Source organism: Drosophila pseudoobscura, chromosome X (genome assembly GCF_009870125.1).
Source record: "Drosophila pseudoobscura strain MV-25-SWS-2005 chromosome X, UCI_Dpse_MV25, whole genome shotgun sequence".
NCBI classification, from domain to species: Eukaryota; Metazoa; Arthropoda; class Insecta; order Diptera; family Drosophilidae; genus Drosophila; species Drosophila pseudoobscura.
Window position 1 is genome coordinate 56,890,688 of NC_046683.1, and position 17,119 is coordinate 56,907,806.

At 45.5% G+C, this 17,119-nt stretch overlaps 1 protein-coding gene across 3 annotated transcripts; it reads right to left on the bottom strand.

Annotated features, from left to right (window-relative positions):
• Positions 1 to 1,106: 1,106 nt before the first annotated feature.
• Positions 1,107 to 13,149, bottom strand: LOC4812011 (zinc finger and BTB domain-containing protein 49). 3 transcript variants are annotated; one of them, XM_015188071.2, is made up of 3 exons: positions 12,833 to 13,149; positions 9,333 to 10,676; positions 1,107 to 7,077 (listed from the first exon to the last, which is right to left on the bottom strand). In XM_015188071.2, the coding sequence occupies exons 2-3, from the start codon at positions 9,853 to 9,855 to the stop codon at positions 5,699 to 5,701; spliced, it is 1,902 nt and encodes a 633-aa protein (XP_015043557.2). In that variant the 5' UTR covers positions 9,856 to 10,676; positions 12,833 to 13,149; the 3' UTR covers positions 1,107 to 5,698. The 3 variants fall into 3 exon arrangements, with proteins under 3 accessions (XP_015043557.2, XP_015043556.2, XP_015043555.1); XM_015188070.2 differs by lacking the exon at positions 12,833 to 13,149 and adding an exon at positions 12,031 to 12,216; XM_015188069.2 differs by lacking the exons at positions 9,333 to 10,676; positions 12,833 to 13,149 and adding an exon at positions 7,146 to 7,606.
• Between the last annotated feature and the right edge of the window lie 3,970 nt (positions 13,150 to 17,119).

The window sequence follows — 17,119 nt, forward strand, 5'->3', positions numbered from 1 at the left end:
GTGGGTGCACCGTCAGAATGCGGCATATAACGAGGAAGTACGAGCACGAGTGTACCAGTACATCTATGTATCTGACTACGATTACTTGCTACTATTGAATGCAAGTGGCGGGGAGCCTTGGCAGGGAAACGGAAATGGGTTTGGGAATGGGTATTGGTATGGGTATGGGTATGGGTACGAGTAGAGCAGGCCTGAACTTGTTTGCCTGCTTCGATTGTTCCGTTTGGAGCGCGTCCTTGATACAGTTCCATTTTGATTTTGGGATTTTGTGCGAGTGCGAGGGTGAGGGTGAGGGCGAGGGCGAGTGCGAGGGCGAGTGCGAGTACATGTAAGGGCAGGGCCCTACAACAGCGGATTCAACAGCGAATCAAATTGTTGAGCAAATATTCAACAGAGTAAATATGTTTATGCCGAATCAAGCAATTTCATTTAAACACACTCCACATGCCCAGGCACTTGTCTGTGAATACTCGTACGAGCACGAGTACGAGCACGACTCTATCTGTATGTACTTGGCCCCCATACAAATTTCGATAATGTATTGTATGTATTGTAGGTGCCCCAACTGCTGACGGCGGATTGTTGACTAAGCTTCATATTTGCCTGTGCCTGTGCCTGTGGCTGTGTGTGTGCCTGTGTGTCTGTGTGCCTGTGTGCCCCATTCTGCCTGAGCCCCAATCGAATTAAAGCAGCGATGCATAGTTTATTAGTTGTAGAGTAACTTGCCCCCAAAACAACGAGTGGCCGCCACTCGGCCGAGGGCGGAAAGTGTAAAACATTTGTCGATGGCAGCTTTTAAGTGCACTTTTACCGACCAATTTTAGGCAACTATCGCGTTTAATCCCAATTCAGTTGATTGAATCCATCAGGAATGGTCAATCGTAGAGCAGAGTGGACTCTGCCCAGATAATAATGGGATCCCGTTCCATCTGAATTGGCCAATAGTACAAATTAGAACAGGAAAGCTGGTTAGGATTCAGTGCAGGCCTGAATATACAATATACATAAATGTACGTACACATAATGAAAATCCACTAAAAATACTTACTTTATTTCGTGTTTAATATTCCAACAAGAGGAAAGGAAAAAAAACATCTTGCAATCGCTCTGTTTTCTCTGTCGTTTATTTAATATTTATATGTATATTATGTATGTTTATTTCCGAGGCTCTAAAAATAGTTACATGGCTGCACTAGTGTGTGGGTGTAGCTTTTATAACTATGTATCTAATTTATATACCATCTTCAATAGTATATCCGTGTCGTGTCATACATTTCTTGTTTGTTTGGTTTGAATCTTTTGGGGACTCTGGGTGTGGTTTTTTTTACTCGTGTGGCGTTTATTCTTTGTCATATGCGTACTCCCGTATATCTTTCCATAGTGGAATCCGTGATTCTTTCGCTTCGCTTCGTTTCTTTTCGTTTCGTATCGTATCGTTTCGCTTTGTTATTCTTGTGTATATTAATTTAAGAGTGGATAAGCTTTCTTTGGGATATAATAGGTTATATACGCTACATATTAGCCATAAAATCGTATGGTTATGCATGTCGGTTAGTGTTTTGTTTAAACTGTGTTCAGAGAGTCTGTGTCAGTGTCTAGGGGGTGGGTGTAGGTGTCAGTGTGGGTGTGGGTATGGGTGTAACTGTTTAGGTATAGGTTTAGGTATAGGTATAGGTTTTACAAGTAAGTTTAGCGAGCATTGTTGGCTAGTCCCGGTTCATCTAGGTAAAGTCGATTATTTAACTCCTACGAAAGCTGAAACTATTTAATGCTTGCTGGCTGCTGGCTGCTTTCCCTAACTAAAAGTAGAACAAGAACAAATGCTAAGTATCAAAAGGAAAAACTGTGGATGCGTGCAACGCGTTAAAGTCGCTGCCCCATGGGTTGTGTGTTCTCGTGTGTGTTCTCGAGTGTATGTGTGTGTGTTGGTATCTGGCATGCATTCTATATATGTATGTATTACTATATACGAGTATTCCTGTACGACAGGGCGATCGATATGCTCGCACCTGCCAAGTGGTCATTGGGTACAATATCATTGAATTGATCTCGAGTTACTGATACTTGAGGGATTCCTATGGGGATTCGATTCGGTTTATGTTAAGTTTATGGTTCGCTGTAAGCATATACAATATATATATATACTATAAATAAGTTAAGTACTATATATACGTTTCGTGTATACAATATATGTGTATGTATGGTATGTATGTATGTATGTATATATATTTTAATGAAGTATACAATATATTGCAATTTTAAATGTATATATAACTGTTCAAGTCTTTTTGCATCTCTAATATATGAATATATAAATTAATATCTTTACGTTATTCTTTCGCTTCACTTTTCTTCTTTTTCACTTCACTTCGTCTCTCCTCAGTGTTGTCTGTCATTTTATAAAATATCTCTCCCCTACCATCTTCCTGTGGTTCGATTAGCTTCCCTTTATTGTATAATAATCCGAATTGAATTGGTGTCTTTGATCTTGAAATTATTCACTTGTGTGTGTGTGTGTGTGTGTGTGTGGTTGTGTGTGTCAGTGTTTTGTGTGCTTTTGGGGGTATCTAAATGAATATTGCAGGAGTGTCAGGGGTATGTGGGGGCATCTAGGGTTTTAGGGGTTCAACTTGCCGCATTTACAAAAAAGAAAAAAAACAAAGTTTCGGTGTAAAAATACTTTTGTTTCTCCTCGTCTTCGTACACATTTTTTTGTTGTTTTTTGTGAGTTTTTCTCATTTGTTTGTTTCTCGTTTTGTGGTGTATAATGTGTATAAATAAATCTTACTCATAAATAAATCAATTAAACGCTTGCCTCAATATATAATCTATATATACTCGTAATTATTTCATATATATATTTTGAATGTAAAATTGCAAATCACATAATTGTTACCACTACTGTTCAATGGAATTTCTTATACTTTTTTTGGTTTTTTATTTTGGTTTTTGTTGTTTTGGTTTGCTTATGTGTATATAGGCATTTAATGCTATTTAAAACGCTATCAATAATCATCAATAAAGCCATGCATAAACACGATCTCTAACTATGGCCCTATAAACAATGCACATAGCACTCTCTGGTCTAAATCTAATGCTTCTCCGATTTTACGCGGCTGTGTAGACTGCGACATACGACATGCGACATGCTACTTTCGACATGCACGTATGTAGATACGATGTAATAATCATTTTCCTTCAAGTTTTTTTTTCTTCTATTTATAAACTGGAGGTGTCCTGTCAGTGTGTGTGTGTGTGTTTGTATGTGTACTCAGAGTTTGTATGTGTGTGTGTGCCTGTCCATGTATCTCTGAAGTTGTTTTATTTGTGTGGGCTTGGATTTATAATTAATGTTTTCTTGCTCGTTGTATAATTAAGTTCGAATGGTTTTCAATATTTTGTTGCTATTCTGCCTTTACTATTATTAATTTTCGATATAAAACTGCCTCTTTTTTAAATATATTTTTTTATATATATGTATGTATATATATGTGTATATATATGCTTTAAAAAATAACGTCTATCGCGTCCGCTTCATTCTTCGTTTCTTAAATTAAGAAATAATTTTAATTGACAATTTAATGAAATTGTTTACATGGGCTTTTTGTTTTTGGTTTTGGTTTCGGTTTCGGTCTGTTGCCCATTTTCCTTTTTTGGTTTCAGAATAAAATCTACGCGTAAAATAAATACATGTTTTTGTGTATATATCAATACTTCTCGATTTTGTTATAGAATTACAAATTTGTTTTGTTTTTTTTTTCTTATTTTTTGGTTTCCTTATGTTTTACTCATTAAAAACTATGTCACTTAACTTTGGAATTGCTTTTAGTTATCATTTGTTTTACAAGTGCGTCTTCTACTTCTATCATCATCATAATCATCATAATCATCGCTATCTCGACCTGGCCTCGACTGCCCAAAACTTGTGAGGGCTATCTCGCTATCCCCATGGATATCCCTTGCGATTGGGGGAGGATTGTTCTTGTCTATAAGAAACCTTTGGCTGGGCCAAAGTTGGGGTTGCTTTTGCGGGGGACTGGGAAGGGGGGGCGGGGACTGGGAGTTTTGTATAAAATTGTTAATATATTCTTGCATGTATATACACGAGTTGGTTCTAATTCTAGTAATAAAATAACTATTCCGTAAGTACTTTGTTGCTGCTGTGTATGAGAATGCCTTAATGGGGGTTGCTTCTTTCATAATCTTCTTTTCTTTGCTTTTCTTATCGTTTTTTTTTTGCATTTTTGTATTTATGTATATTATATTTTGAATGTACTTGTTTTTAGTTATGTTTAAGTATTGTCCTTGTGATATGTTTCTAAATTGTTTTCTCATTAATTTTAATCATTTCTAAGTAATTGAAGTAGTTTTTGTTTATCGAGTTAGAGCATAATATGGAAGTAATACCCATCTTAAACTGGGTTAGAGTGTAAAGTTGCCTTAGCCGTTTTAAAATGGTTCTTCTTTGCCTTGTCTTAGCCTTCGTCCGCCTACATCTTGCTGAGAGTATATCCAATTTCCAATCGCTAATCTTGATCGTTGAGTACAATATTTAAAAAGAGCCTAAGAGCGAGAGAGATATAGGGAGTTACAGGAAGTGCTATAAGTTCACTAATTGATTAGTTTTCTAGACTTGAAGTGAGCCGTCCATCTGTTCATTTGTTCATTTGTTCATCTGTCTATCTGTCCATATGTCCTCCTCGAATGGCGTGTGGGGGTGTGGTTGGAGAGAGAGTTCTCTTTGAATACAGACTAATACTCGTAATACTCGTACATCTAGTTATGTATGGATGCGGTAAGGGTGTGTATATAAACTCTAGAGCCCTAAAACGATGCCTTAAAGTAGATATTACCAAAAACATGCAAATTGGTTCTGCTCGCTATGTATTATACTCGTAGTTCATATAGATCATATGTATGTATATGTATATATATATAATTTGCCCTTTCTCCTTTCCTCCCTTCCATTCTGTATATATGCTTATTTGATCTGTGTATATATAGAATTTCTACTTATGTTCCATAATATTCGTTGTGTCAGATTTTTACTATAAGTTACGTTTTGGATTTCTTTCTTAAACCTTTTGTTTTTTCCTTTTTGTTTCCGTTTGTTTGTTCTCTCATCTCTCATCCCTTGTCTCTCTTCCGTTTTGCTCTCTTTTGTCTTTTGTCGGTGTTGCTTTTGGTTTTGTTGGTTGTTTCAATTGCAATTTAGTAAAAGTTACAACTTGGAAAGACTCCTCCGTGTTCTCTTTCTCGCTCGTCCCGCTATACTAGTAGCCCGGAAAAGGTCAGATAATAAGTAAGTAGATATATATGTATATGTATATAACTGTTGAAAAAAATTCTATTGAGTTGAGATCTTTCTTCTATCTTCCATCTTTTATCTTTCGTCCTTCGTCTTCCGTCTACCGTCCGAACTACTCTGCTAGTAAGCTGCTAGTTGACCGATTTGAATTATAACCTTCGATTACTTCTTCCTTTTTGGTTTTTATCGTTTTTAATTTGATAAGGGTGCTCGAATATTGCTTATAGGGTTCTGGTATAAAGTATCTAATATTAAGGTAAACGAGGAGTACTGTGGCAGACTTCGGCGGCTGCCTAGGTCACCACAATATCCTGTGACTAGTCTCATCACTGTCTATCTCTATCTCCATCTCCAACTACACTTCGATCGCATCGCCGCATTGAGATCCACCTAAGCCACCTCAATATCCTGACTAGTCTCATCACTATCCATCTCATCGCCGTCGAACTCGTCCTGATCGTGCTCAAGCTTTCCCATCATCTCATCGTCGTCGTCCAAGTCACAATCGTAGTCGTCGCCCTTGCCCTGCCCTATGGCTCCCGCATCCCTGAGGCAGGCCGACTCCAGGTGCTTGTTCAGATACGACTTGAGCGCGAACGTCTTGTTGCAGCGGTGGCACTTGAAGTTCTTGTCGCCAGAGTGCGTCTGCATGTGGGCGCGGAGGTTGGAGCGGTCCGCGAAGGCCTTGCCGCAATGGACACAGGCATAGGGCTTCTCGCCGGTGTGGGAGCGCAGATGGCCTTGGAGCAGCCAGGGGCGCGAGAAGAGCTTGCCGCAGATGTCGCAGCTGTGCGAGAGTTTGTGCGTTAGTAGGTGCATGGCCAGGGCCGGCATGGACACGTAGGCCTTGCCGCAGGTATTGCACTTCTTGGCCGATTGCGAGTCCAGGGAGCGGTGCGTCTGCTTGTGGCGCGACAGGTTGCTGGAGGTGGCGTACTGCTTGCCACACTCGGAGCACTTGTAGCATCCGCGCTTTCGCTTGGCGTAGTTTTCCCCATTGCCACTGGGTCCGGCTCCGGCTGCAGCTGCGGCACCGGCCACAGCCGCTGCACGTCCGTCTGCGACACCACTTCCTGCGCCCCCTGAGGCGTTGCTGCTGGAGCTCTTTGGACGCTGGTGCAGCTGCTCCCGGTCCTTGCCAGCCGCTGCCTTGCTGGCCTTGGTGCGCCCGTCCATCATGTTTAGGCACATCTTCAGGGTCGAGGCCCGCTGCTGCTGCGGCGGCTGGTGCGGCTGCTTGCCCCAGTGCATCTGGCCGGATTCGGACGAGGAAGACATGTCAATGTCCACATCCGAGCTGTGATCGGAGTTGGGCGGCGTCAGTGGCGAGCAGTTGTTCGAGGCCTCGGGCGTGCCATTCATCATGTCGTACGAACTGCTGCCGATGAACCGGATGTTCGACTGCGACTTGTTGGAAGCGTTCGAGATCTCCTGCATAATCGGCAAGTGCTCCGCCGACGACTTGAGGTGCTCCTGCTCCTGCTTCATGATAGTCACCACGCAGGGCGGTATGAGCGGTGGCAGGCTCTGGGACAGCGACAGCAGATCGTGGGCGGCCTCCGTCTCTTCTGCGCTGCGTCCGCGGTAGATCGATGTGGCCGAAGCCGCTGCGGAGGCATTTGCGGCCACTTGTTGCTCGCGCTGGCGCTTCACGGACATCGGCTCCGGCTGACGGGCAGCCCCGCAGGCACTGGCTGGCGGTGCATAGAAGATCACCTTTCCGTCCTCGGCCGGGGCCCGCCCGGCGGCCACTGGACGGCGCACCGACACTGTGGATTATGGAAAGTTTGTTATTGCAGCAGGCCGCACCGTAAATTTACCGAACATCGCAACCAACAATCCAAGGGATCACTTTGGGACTTCTTCGATGCCATAGATGCTCCAGGAAAGATATTTAAAGGAATTTGGGGCTGGGAAGCACGATGCACAAAACAGGTTATACGGAGAAAGGCTTTTTTCCGAGAAATGGCATGACATTTCATTGGCTGCTTCCGGCCTGACAGTTAACACTCAGTGTTGGGAAAAGAATTTCTCAACACTAAATTGCACTTAATTGATTGCCCATGATGTAATTATACAAGGTGGTCTCGTCGGGAGCCGAAGCTCGTTCGTGTTGTCCCTTATCGTCAGTGCGTTTTCGCTTGACGACGAATTTCGTCCGTTTGCGGACGAATTTTTGTATAAAGTTTTAACCCTTACGAGCCACCAACAAAAAATGACGTATTGCACTTTTTGCCGAATTCATGTTCCGGGAGTAAAATTTATTCATGTTCCGAAATGTGCATTGAAGCGGAAGTTGTGGGAGCAAAGTCCCGGGTGCAGCCTTGGCGCTAATTCCAAAATTTGCGATAGTCACTTCAATTATTTTAAAATTAGAATTTATTTTAGAGTTAAGAACCTTAACAAAAAAATATGCATGCAAAGTCAGAAGCAACGTTTGCTTACAAATTCAAAATTGTTAAAAATAAAACTATAAAAAAAACTTCAAGTCTTTTTCTATTATAGTAGGAAATTTTAAACCCCACGGGCCTGTTTAGGGTTAATCAACATCGACATATGCCGTCTCACTCACACTCACTATACTATGTGCCTTTCATTCGCATTTATTGCTAGCATACGTTAAGGGACTGACTTTTGCCGACGAGACCACCTTTGTATAATTGCATCATGATTGAGCCAAACAAAACAATGTTAAAGGTTCTAATAGCCAAGTTTTAGGGCGACATGGAATCAATGGAATACGAAGAAATGGTGAATCTCTCTCTGTCCCTCATCAGATTTCTTCTGTGCGTGTGCGTGTGCGAGTGCGTGTCTTGTGCAAAACTTGAAGAAGAATATAAAGAAGAATAGTGGCACACACAAGGCATCATATAATAGTGAATGAATTGGTAAAGCACATCGTATGTATGGCTTTGAGTATAAAGACAGAGAGACCCTACGCTGATCAGCCATGTCATCCCCATGTGTACATATGTATGTATGTGCGCACATAAATAACTGCACATTTTGGTATTTTATGAGCCCACTGACGCTGACGCAATATTTTCACATTACGCTGCGGATGCGGCAGCGGTTGACCTGTTACGTTTACAGTTTCTCAATCGATAAGACGACGACGCGACCTCTTCTAGCCGCCCTCCTTCACCCACTCCCACTCCCTTCCCCCTCCCCAGTACTGGCAGTCAATGCCGACGCTTGTTCGCTTTCGTGTTTGCATTTGCTTCTTCTTTTTCTTCTGTTCTCCTTCTTCTTCTTCTTGGCTTTGCCTTTGTCAAGAGCAACAAGCAGCAGCAGCGGCAGCAACTACACATCGACAAGTAGGCAAAGGCGAAGGCAGAAGGCAGCAGGAAGAAGGGAGGGGAAAGAGAGGGGGCAAAAGCGAACGCAAACATGGAAAATGCCAACATACGCTAAAAAGATTAGCTAACGGCGACAATGTCAAACACGAGCGCATATCGAAGGGGGAGCTGGGGGTGAAGGGGAAAAGGGCATAGGGCATAGGGCACCAGGCACCAGGCACCGGGCACACTGAAGGACAAGGAGGAGCGACGGCCAGTGGCCAAAGTGGGGGGTCATAAAATGGTCGAAAGTGCTTCTTGGTTGGAGCCCAGTGTGAGCCAGAGCGAGAGAGGGAGTGAGGCAAAACCTGGCTACTAAAAAAAATACGAGTACACAAATTGTCGCAGCCACCTGTTCACATTGTTGTGACGCAACTTTCCAAGGGGGCGGTGGGGAAGGAAATAGAAAGGGCAGGCTGCCACCAGAAGAAAGAAACGCAGGCACCAGAATAAGGGGCAAGGGATGGGAAGCCGCCACTAGGGGAAGTCCATAAATGGAACAATGAATGGCTTGGCGACCGCTAGACGGAGGAAGGAAAGGTAAAGTGGCAACGGTGGGGCAACCATTGGCAGGACCGTGGCGGGAGCAGGGGCAGAGGCAGGGCCAGGGGCATGGGACCGTGGCTGAAAGGACTAAAGGAACACGGAAACGGAAACCGAAAAGTGGTCAACTGTTGCACACATACCTGAGGCGGAGACTGTGGCTGCCGCTGCGGTTCCTGTGGTGCCACTAGCACCGCCCGATGATCCCCCTCCCAGGCGACGCTGCTTCTCCTGCTTGGAGGAGGTCATCTGCACTAGGGATTGGGCGGCGGACCATTCCAAGTGCTCGCACAGCTGCTCCTCGCCGGCGGGTCCCTCCTCCCGGTCAGCCTCGTCGTCCAGCTCGATTACCTCACGCTTCAGCAGGGATCTGGAGGAGCGTTTGGTCAGCGACTTGAGCGATGACTTGCTGCCGTTCCCATTTCCATTTCCACTGGCATGTACATTCCCATTGGCATTGCGCAGCACCGAGGATGAGGACCTGTCCTCCAGCCTTAGTTTGCTGCCGTTCCTCGGCTTCGGTCGCCGCCAGCTCTGCAGCTCGCTGCTGCTGCTTCCGGATCCGGTCGAGCCAGGGGATGCCGCCGCGGCATACTTCCTGCTGGCACTCGCGTAGGCAATCGTTTGTATCTTGTTCCGATTGGGCAGTATAAAGTCCACAGACATGGTTCCTGCTCGGTTCTGCTCTTTCCTTGTGGGCCGAATCCGACTCTGACTCCGTCGCCGTCTCCGTCACCGTCTTCGTCTCCGTTGCCGTGTCCGCTCCCCGAGTCTGCCGGCAGTTGCCAGTTTGGCCGCCTGGCGGATCAAATCTTATAAATTGCCTGTTCAACAGACCCCGCGTTGTCCACACCCCACACCTCGGGGTCGGTCTGCTCTTATATTGTGTTTGGTTTGGTTCTGGCCTTCGATTCGGGTTTCGGAATCCTTTGTGGGGGTTGTGGGGCACCTCCTACGCCTGCTGCTCTTGAATCCCGTTTCTGTTTCTTATGTTTTAAATTTGTTTTGTATTTACTATGTAGATATAGCACAACCTTCTTTGACATCGACTCCAGCGTCGTCTGCAGTAAAATGCTTTAGCTTTGCTCCTTGTTCTCCTCTTCCAACTCCTCCAACTAGTTTTACTTCAACTTTGACATTGACATGAGTTGCCTTGAGAGTACGGCTGCTCCAGCTTCAGTTCTAGCTCCGGTTGCAGGACCTGCTCCTGCTCCTGCTCCGGCTTCTGCTCTTGCTCCTGATGCCTCTGCTGGCTCTGCTTGCTCTTTGGTGTTTTTGGAAGCGTGCCCTTTAGCGTGCCGGCTGCGACTGGCGGGCATCCTCGACAGCCTCCTTTCCTCCTCTATACCCTTCTGCGCAACTTATATAACTTGTGTCGGCTTGGCTCTGAGCGCTCGCTGGCCTGGCCGAAGCTCACTTTGCCACAATTGAAGGTATTTTGCGTTCGTTGTTGCGTTGCCGTTGCCGTTGCCGTTACAATCAAGGTTCTGCAAGGAGTAGACATGAAAGTAAATTATATTGGATTTACTCACTGGCAGGACTCTAGACAAAGACGCAGTACCATTTACATACAAATATAAGTACGAATATTCGTTGCAGATTCCCCAAACAGACAAATAAGAAACGGGGAAACGCATGGAAATATTTTCATCTAATATAATAAAGAAGAACATATCTTCATAAGATATTTATTTAATATACATATGTATATATACATACATAAAAAAATACGTGTTTGAGCATCATGCAACATCTATAACGGCGGACAGTTTTCTTAGATTAAAAAAACCCTACAAGTAAATGGATAGAAGTTTTGACCAAAGGGCTCTGCAAAGCTCTTTATAAAAACAAAAGGGAATATGGATAAATTAAGGGGAAAGTAAACCATTTATTAAGTCCCATATGCATCTCGGGAAGAGGGAGCATGTGGGTTTTTATCTTACAGGTTTTCTGTGGTAGAATAATCCATATATGCAAATTTGCCGATTATTTGTTGCCTTTGACTCTACTACTCTTTAAACCACCACACACTGGAATCCCACTTAAATTTAAGGTAAATACTCTGTACACTATGCGGTGTACACTCCGCCGTACTTGCCACCAAACAAAAAGCTAAAAAAAGTGCACTCCTCGTAAAATTGCATAATTCAAATGCCGATTTGCGAGTGAAAATTGTAAACAAGTTCCTGCGGTGGTTGGCAGCCATAATATTTACATTATAAATGCAGAAACCGCCGTGCAATCAGCGTCAACCCAAACCGACGCACAAGACACCACACGGACGCGGCAGGGAGATACTGCAGGCGCTGTGGTGGTGTGCCACGAGGGGATGGGCCAGAGGGGTCGGCGATTTGCAACACTTGATTACACTTAATTGATAAATTGTTATACTTTTTGCACTAAATTGCATGGGTTATACATGGGTTGGCAGTACGTTTTCCACACAGAAAGGAGCGAGAGAAGAGATATGTAGGAAGGACTCCCTGTCACTTTTACATCCAATGGAAGGCGCACACTCACGCACGGGCACGGACACGGACACGAGTACGAGTACGGGGATACGGACACGGACACGGACACGAAACTATCTATCCCTATCCCACTTTTAAAAATGGCGCATACACTCGTTGCCATTGTTTAGGAAATGCAGAGACGACAATTGCAATTCCGACTGGGACTCGGACTCGGACTCGGATTCGGATTCGACTCGGATCCTGATTCCGATTCAAATTCCGACTCCGACCACGACTCCGACTGGGAATCCCATTCATGGGCTGCGATGCTTGGCTTGTTCCGCTCTTGCTCCTTCCGCTATATCGAACACACTTTTTTCGAGCTCACTTTTCTGTCGCAGCTATCACATGTTGGAAAATTGTTATTTTCCACCGACTTGGATTGATTTTGTAGCGGGTTATTGAATATATGCCTTAATTTTTTCGCCTGTTCGTTGTTTGCTGCTCGCTTCAGCAACAACAACTTGTTTCACTCTGCACTTGTCGAATGTTTTGTGAATTGAAATCGACTGAGAGACGAGCGAGCGCAGCGAGAGAAGGAGAGATAGATAGGAATAGGTCGGCTCGGGAGAGAGCGCACTCGCTGGCACTCTCGCGGCGAGTGGCGAGTGGTGCGAGTACATGCAACAAATAGTCAACTGTTGGTTGCCTTAGCCTACCTCACTGTCGTCTCCACCAGCACACCCCTATGCCGTACACTCTCTCACACTCTCTTTCTCTGTCTCTTTCGCTCCCGCTCTGCCTCTCTCTTTTTAGCCATGCACATAAACAATGCGAGATTTTATTGCATACTTTGCAGCAACCGCTGCCACTGCAACGAGTGTCGTGTCGACATCGCAGTTTATATACACACACAAGCGCACGGGCACCGAAAAAAAAAATACCCAATCTCGAGGCACACACACACAGAACAAACAGCACTAACACAGAAACATCACTTTGTTGCATACATCACAATCACATGCAACACGAAACATCTGAGGATTGCCAAATCAATTCATGCATAAATTAATGGTATCGGGATAAATACTACTTTTTGGCCCATACACATGCTTGGGTCTATGTGGGGATATATCATAGGGGAATCTAGTTATGTGTGGAATGGTGGTATACTATATGAACTCTCGTACTCGCTCTGATTTGTTGCCCTGCTATTTTCCTTGGCTTGTTTTCCTCAGCCCAGTTCCGTTTCACAGTTTTTCCTCGCTTTTCTCTTATAGATTTTTTGCACTTTGTCACGTAATTTGTTTTGCTCGGCCTGGACTTGGTTTCACGTTAAGTTTTATGTATTTTACAGTTTATATTATTATTATTATGAGTACTATTAAACTATGGACTTGTTTCCTCTTGCGCAGTGTGGCTGCCGCTGTGCGTCAGTTTTTGACGTACCACTCCCTTCTACTGTGCGCTTCGTATTCGCAGCTTTCGGTTGTTTCGCCGTTGCCGTTACCGTTGCCGCTCCCGTCACATCACTACTGCGTGTGTGTGTGTGTGTATCTGTGTGTGTGTGTAATTTACAGCGAGTGTGCGTGATTTCGGGTCAGCAGCAGTGGCAGTGGCAGTGGCAGCAACAGCAACAGCAGCAAATCCAACACCAACGCACCACCCTGTTGGTGGGACGGGGTTGTTTGTTGCTCGTAACTATGATCCCACCGAAGGGTTGACCGTGGGTGGGGGGGTGTTCAGCTCTATAGTTCAGAGGAAGATGGGTCTTTACTTTCAGTTATTGATATGACTGCTCTGATTTATTAGATACCGATCGATAGGTAGTGTCATTTGATGGATGATTGCCCCACACATTGAGAAACAACAAGTAGCCAGCCAGCCCCCATTCGGGCGCCCACATTCAACAACCCTAAATCGGAGAGAGATAGGTATATATATATATGAGGTATGCGATCTGCGCCTGCGCTGCTGCTCTCGTTTTGGCCATCGCACTCTTGTTTCTCTTCGAAAACAAACGAGTAGCCCACTCACACACACGCACAGAGAGACAGGGACAGAGGCTGGCACGGACTCGTGCCAGGCAAATCCACACACACTTGTGGATTGCCGAAAATTATGCAACAGCACCGCCAGGAGCTGTGGCAGGAGCAGGAGCAGGAGCATGAGTGGTGGTCGAAGTGGAAGTGGAAGCGGGACCAGAAGTAGAGCCAGAAGCAGGACCACACTGTGGGGGTTGGAACGCCGGCCGATTGCGAAGGAAGAAGGAAGCCCGTCGAAGCCGGGGGTGTGTTTTGATGTCTGCCACTTGGCTGCCCGACTGCTGCCCCGGCCGCTTGTCCGCCTGGCCGCCTGGCCGCCACAATTGGCACGGCGCTGGGCTAAAAATACCAAACGGATCCTGGGCCTGCAAATCTGCATGGGAGCGGGGTCCATGTCCAGGTCCGGGACAAGGATTTCGTTATAAATTATGAGCCTCAACTAAGCGCCGCTCAAGTCGTAGGCGTTTAATTTGGTATTGTTTTCATTCCTTGGTTTTGGTTATTTGAGGAACTATTTCTGGGGAATGTCCCCTTAGCATAGTTGGGGCTGACCAGAGAACTGACAACGAAACTTGCTCCTTGTTGTCCTTTTTAACGTTTTGAGGTTTTGGGTTTATTTCGTTTCGTTTGGTTTCCTTTGGTTTTGGTTCGAATGAGGACTGAGGACTCGTTCTGGGGTTTGTTTGCACAGCCCCAAAAACCGAATCGAAAAGGGGGACACAGCAACAAGGACTTCATGGCCCGTGGCCCATTATTGCCCCCCTTCGGCCAAGTCCCTTGCGGTTACATCTTTTTTTTTTTGTGTGCCTCTGCCTCTGCTGTGCTGTTGCTGCCACTGTTGACTCTGCTGCTGCGTTGACATCAGCGCTTCCGCTGCGGGCTTCCTTATTATTCCTGTCACTAAGCCGCCCTTTAAATTCGCAATGAATGCCAAACAGCGAAACAGTTAAATGCTTTTTTTTCCATTTCGTATTTTGTGGTGCCTCTGTTGTTCGAGCCACGGAAGTGCAACACCAACGAACCCGGCAACGAACCCACCAAAACCAGACCGGAAGAGACGGGGAATGGATCGGGACGGGGACGGGGAAGGGGACGGCAACGGGGACGGAGATGGGGTTATGGTGTTGGGAATGGAAACAACCGCAAGGTTACCCCCAGCCGAAAAGGGGTTGCTGTTGCTGTTGTTGCCTTTGCCATTGCCGTTGTCCTGAGGTCCTGCTGTCCTGATGTCCTGCCGCGCGACGGCTGCCTTCGCGGTTACATTGACCCTTTTTCCACGGCCATAGGCTTTTCTTTCGTCAACGCTAATGGAGCTTAAAAAGTTGTCAAAGCGGCGCGGGATTTATATTTTAATTTCAAAGTGACAAAATAGAAAATGAAACGGAGCAGGAGACAGGCGGGGGGGAAGAGAGTCCCTGAATAGGACCCGGCGGTGGAGGTGGGCTGCGGACCCATCAAAAAGGCTCCGAACAAGGCATCAAATCAACAGAGCTCTGCCCATCACAAATCAGACGCGAATCGTCGACAGCCAACGGAAGGAGTGGACAGGACGTGGTGTGGGACGGAAAATGGTGTGGGAGCAAAGTGGAGTCTATTCCTGGCAATCGTGGGTCCTGTTGCCGGTCCTGGCCATCGCATTTATTGCCATATGCTGACAGTGTTGCTCGCGGGCAGTCAGTCGCGGCGATGGGGGCCAATTTGAGCTGTCATAAAAATGTACAACAACTGGCTACAAAGCAAACAATGCGACGAGTGCCAACAGCAACATCAGAGGCAACAGCAACAGCAGCAACAACAGCAACAGCAACAACATCTGAGGCAGCAACAAAAGCAATGGCCGCATTCAGCAATTGTGCAAACAAATTGCTGTTGCACTTTACTTTTATTTTACGAGTGCGAATGCCAGAGCTTTCTTCTTTCCATTTTTGCTTGTTCCCTCAGTTTTTTGCCGTCCTGGCCAACGCTGGTTGACGGACCAAAGGAGTCCTGGCGTGTCCTGGCTGTTCTGCTGCCTCCATCCGCCATCCGCCATCCACCATCCACCATCCTCCATCCACCACCCACCATCATCCGCCTGCTGCCCAATTTGCATTTTACTATCGTTGCAGGTTTTTATAGTTGTTGCTTTTGCATTTGGCGCTGTCGTTGTTGCTCTTACTTTTTGATGCCTCACTCTGTTTCTGTTGCTGGTGCTGGTTCTGGTTCTGCTTTGGGGTCTGATTGGGAGTCTACTTCTGGGCCTGGGCCTGGGCCTGGGCCTGGGTCTGAGTCCTGGGTCTGGTCCTGATCCTGGTTCTGGTTTTATTTGCGCGCCGCAATTTTCCTTCCTCCTGATCCAGCTCCTTCACATCCACAGCCATATCCTTCTTTTTGTGGAGCTCTTGCTCTGGTCATAAAGTTTACTTAACATGCCGCTGACGCTTTAGTTTTTTTTACTTCTTCGCTCTGCGAAGCTGTTAGATTTCGGATTGCAAAAGTCAAGCTTCTTACCAGATGGAGACAAACACAGAGACGGACTCGGACAGAGACACAGCCACACACACAGAGACACACACAGACACAGAGGAGACAAGGAGCATGCCCATATGCTGTGGAAAATCTCCGAGCACTGACATTTGCTCGGCATTTCTAATGTTGTGTGTAATGGCTCGCCATCAATTATATCAATTTCTGAGCAGAGAACTTGGAGTAAACAACACCACTCCAATGGCGGCTACTCAAGTTGATTAGTTTGATCAAGAGGTATGTCCAGCTCTGGCTATATTCTGGTTACATTTATTGCACAGACTGCGGTCCATGGCCTTGGAGCAGCGGAGCAGTGGTATGCATTCTGTGCTGGCTGTGGTTTCGATTGCACTTGAAGTTTTTTCCAAAAGTTTTACTGATTGAATGGAGGCTAGACGTGACTCAAACATTATTCAACCCTCAAGGATATCCTGTTTGGAGTCTTACTATTCATAAGTCAATCATCAAGTGTACTATCTTTGAATATTGAGCTACGATTCCCCAATTATAAGGCTTTAAAAAGTTTACAGTCTGAAGATTCCTTCAGGAATAAACTATGACTGTTTGCGAAGTTTAAAAGGTAGAAAGAAGTCCTGCACGTATTTGGATTGGATTGGATTCATATGAATAGATATACTTCAAGACACTCGCACACAGAAGTAAAACCATAAATTGAACTCTATATTTCTCTGAGATATCACATCAAAATCCATTCAAAATGAGCTCCCAACAACCTGCGTAATCCATATCCCATCAAATCCCATTTTAATACAGCAAAAGTTGAGTAAAATATAAACAATTTCCCCCCCAATCCAAGGCCCAGACCCAGACCCAGACCCAGACCCAGGCCCAGGCCCAGACCAGGCCCAGCAGTTGCTAAGGTGGAAATTTATTCAAAGACCTATTCAATCGCGATCCCACTAAGCT